Source organism: Ichthyophthirius multifiliis (genome assembly GCF_000220395.1).
Source record: "Ichthyophthirius multifiliis unplaced genomic scaffold scaff_1120509250637, whole genome shotgun sequence".
In the NCBI taxonomy this organism is placed as follows: Eukaryota; Ciliophora; class Oligohymenophorea; order Hymenostomatida; genus Ichthyophthirius; species Ichthyophthirius multifiliis.
The window spans coordinates 5,390-9,461 of record NW_004086573.1 but is presented as its reverse complement, the minus strand read 5'-3'; the positions used below and the strand labels follow the sequence as shown (position 1 = coordinate 9,461).

Genomic DNA, 4,072 nt, shown 5'->3' with positions numbered 1-4,072 from the left:
TTGGTAAATAAATAAGAAAATAAATGTATTTTAAAATCTTAAACAAAAACTCATTTAAAATAAAATAATTATTAATATAAATTAAATTTTAAAAAATAAAATATAAATAAGCCCAATAAAGCAAGAATATAATAAAATTAATATATTAGTTATTATATCACTATAATTAAATTTTTATTTAAAATAAATTGAAATATTATTTTAAAAAAACAAGTTTCATAAAATATAATACTAAATAAATTAATTAATTTGATAAATAAAAGTAAATAATTGCTATAAATACATTTATAAAACAAAAACAAATAAGTTTTTGTTATATTATTATATTTAAATTCTTTGTTTATTTTTCAGCAACAACCTTTTCTTTAGTTTTATTATTAATTCTATTATTACTTTTACTCAACAAGTTTAATATTTTTTTACTGTTATACATTCTAATTCTATTGTGAATTTTGATTAGCTTGTTAAGCTGTTTATTATTATTCTATATTTGCTTGATCTAAAAATATTTATTATTATATTTAAATTAAATTTTTGTTAATTATATAAATTTATAATTTTTTGTATAATATAATAATTTAAATACTTTCATTAATTTCTTCTCGTTTTAAAATATTATTATTTTCAATTGGTATAAGTGATTTTGCCATAGTTAAGAACATATTCTAAACATTTTCTCCTGTTTTTGCTGAAATATCAAAGTATAACATGTTTAACATTTTGCCTTTTTCTTCAGCTTGTTATTAAGAAATTTCTCTGACTTTTTAACAAAGATTATAACTGAAATAGAAAATTTAAATAAAATTTACTTTATTTCATATCTATTTTATTTCCAATTAAAACACAAGAAGCATCGTTTCCTCTATTATCTCTATAGTCTTTTAACCATCTTTCAATATTATTAAAACTTTCTTTATCTTTTTTTTTTTTTTATAAAAAAATATCACTATAATGCTTTAAATATTAATAATAAAATTAAAATATACTTGTAACATCAAAAACTATAATTGCACATGTAGCATCTCTTAAATAACTAGGTATTAAACTTCTAAATCTTTCTTAACCAGCTGTATCCCATAATTATAATCTGATATTTTTATCATCTAACTTTATAGACTTTGCTAAAAAATCTACACCTACAGTTGGCTATTTTGATAAATTTATCAAATAAATAAAAAAATTGCTTTTACATGCGACTTTTCATCAAATACATCATACATAAATCTTTCTATTATGCATGTTTTACCTACATATTAATCGCCAAGAAATATTATTTTATGTTTTATTCTTTGTGAATTTGATATACTTGATGTTAAATTACTGCTTTCATTTGTGTTGTTCATTATTTTGTCGTCTTTTTTTTTATGATTGATTGATGAATGATATTTTTTTATAATTATTTGAAATTTATTATTTGCTTTTATTATTTTTAATTAATATATGTATATATTTTTTATAAATTATAAATAATCAAATTTAAAATTAGAAATATTAATAAAAAATATAGAATTATTTTATAAATAATTAATTAAAAATATTATTTTCAAAAAATATATCATTTATTTTAAATATAATTTAAATTTTTATAAAATAAAATGAACTTTTTTAATAAATTTAAAGAAATTTCTTAAGAAATCACTGAAAAATCAAAAAGCTTAATATCTAATTTAGCAAGTGAATTAAAGGAAGTATATACAGAATAAAATTTACTAATTTAAAATAATTAGGAAGAATAATTTAGTAAATTTAATATATAGTATTTTTTTGTATTTATAATTTTCTTTTTTATTATATAGAAGAATAAAACGCTTTACTACCCTGGGAATGTTTAAAAGCAATAAAATCAGATTAAAATGGAAGTCTAGTTGATGTTATAAGAGAAGAAATTTTAGACTTATCATTAGTAAAGAAAAATATTATTAAAAAATATAATATTAATTAAAGAACGAATAATATTTCTTAATTGATGAATTAAATTATATGCACTAATTTGAATTTAATTTAAAAGAATATCAATATTAAGCAATTAAAATTCTAAAAGTAGACAATAATTTAGATAAAATGAGAGCTAAATTAGTACCAAAAAAGTATTTTTTTTCCACATTTAATATATAATTATAAATTAATTTAAAATAAAAAAGAATAAGCGATTAACAATTTTGGAAAAATTACTTTTATAATATTGAAGTTATTAAATATAAATATGATATGGCAAACAAATTAAATAAAACAGAAGAAAAATAATAAATTTGTATTGAAATGTAAAATTAATAAAACGAAAAAAATGAGGATCATAAAAATGAAGAATCTCAATAATTAATTTAAAAAGACTAAGGCGATGACTTTAATAGAAAATGCAAGTCTTTATAAGAAATAAAAGAAAATTTAAAAATAGAAAAAGAGAGTGAAAAATAACATAATGATGATTTTGATATACCAGAAATAAATTTAAATGGTTGATTGTATAACTATTATATATGTTTATGATATAATAATAATAATAAGTGATATAATTTTATTTTTAATAAATAAATAAAATAGACATAATATAATTATTATTATATATTAGTTATTTTTCAATTATTAAAAATATTTTAATTTTTGATAAATATTATGTAAAAAAATGTAAAAAGAATTGTATTTTCAATAAATTTAAAATAATGTTTTTAATTTATAATAAATTTTTTTTTTTTTTGTTAACCAAAAAATATTTTTTTTATTTAATAGATTAATTTTTTCTATATATTATATGTTATATAAATTTAATCTTTTTTAAACTTTTTAAAAATTATCTGAAATAATTTTAATAATTACTATATGATTTCATATTTCATGAAATTTTATAAAAAATAATAATAATGTATATATATATTTTTATAAATATCTAAACTTATTATTTTAATATTTTTATTTTTGATATATTAATATTTAATTAATAATTTAATTTTTTTACTTATTATTCAAAAATTTACACGATTAAATTAATTTATTTTTCAATTAAAGCTTTAATTACTTCTTTACTTAATTTAATTTCTTTAATATATTATTGGACTTCATTGTTATTTATTTGTTATAATTATTTGTAAAGTTCTTAATAATTTATTAATTTTTATGTATTGTTTTTATTTTTTTTTGTATTTTATTTATTAGGTCATATTTTATTTAAAATTCTTCATAAACAATTGAATTTATAATATTTTAATTTTTTTTTCAATCAAGATTCATAATTTTTATTAAATTTAAATTTTAATGAATACTTTTCATTTTAAAGCAAAATTATTTACAAATTTTTATAATAAATTAAAAAAAATATCTATTTATTCAATAATTATTTATCTTTTTTTTTTAAAAAAAAATAGTTTATTATCTTTTTATCCTAATTATTTGATATTCAGTAAAACCAATTTTTTGTTTAATACTTAAGTTTTGAATAAAATACTCGCTAAACAAATATTTTTTTTATTTTAAAACTTTTACTTTATTATCGATTTCTATTAAATAATATTTGAACTCGTATTTGAAAAAAGCTTAGACATTTTCAATTGAGTTTAAATATGGTCTTTAAGGGGAGCTATTAATTATATTATATTTTGTCTTATATATAATTCAAATCTTTTTATGATTTATTTTCTTTTATAAATAAAGTATCTTTAATTTTAAAATTTTATATAATATAATTAAATTAAAAAATTTAAAATATAAGATTAAATTTTAAAATTAACAAAAGCATAAACTATGAAAAAAATATTAAAAATTCAATATTGAAAATAATAAATTATATATATAAATGCTTATTAAACTTTTAAATATCATTTAATTAATTATAAATCAAAAAGTCGAAAAATAGCTAAATTATTTAAATTAAGATAAAAATTAACAAAAAAAATTGTTTATAAATTTAACAATCAATATACATTATATTTGTAAGTGGGATAAAATAAAATACAAAATATTTACAATTCCTTGTAAAATATTTTATGAATAATACTTTAAGACAATTTAATTAAATTAGAAAATCAAATATAATAGATTTATTAGATAAAATAATTTTATTTAAAGAATAGGTATTTGG

The 4,072-nt window shown here is 14.4% G+C and overlaps 1 protein-coding gene across 1 annotated transcript, besides 2 other annotated features; it reads right to left on the bottom strand. All coding sequences in view use genetic code 6, as the record gives it.

Moving 5' to 3' along the window:
- Nucleotides 1-347: 347 nt before the first annotated feature.
- On the bottom strand, nucleotides 348-1,343 carry IMG5_086390 (Ras family protein, putative; the record flags this gene model as incomplete). Its single annotated transcript, XM_004035794.1, has 5 exons — nucleotides 348-499; nucleotides 587-760; nucleotides 810-917; nucleotides 987-1,146; nucleotides 1,191-1,343. The coding sequence occupies 5 exons, from the start codon at nucleotides 1,341-1,343 to the stop codon at nucleotides 348-350; spliced, it is 747 nt and encodes a 248-aa protein (XP_004035842.1).
- Nucleotides 1,344-3,097: 1,754 nt separating this feature from the next.
- Nucleotides 3,098-3,148: a microsatellite.
- Nucleotides 3,149-3,652: 504 nt separating this feature from the next.
- Nucleotides 3,653-3,719: a microsatellite.
- Nucleotides 3,720-4,072: the final 353 nt, after the last annotated feature.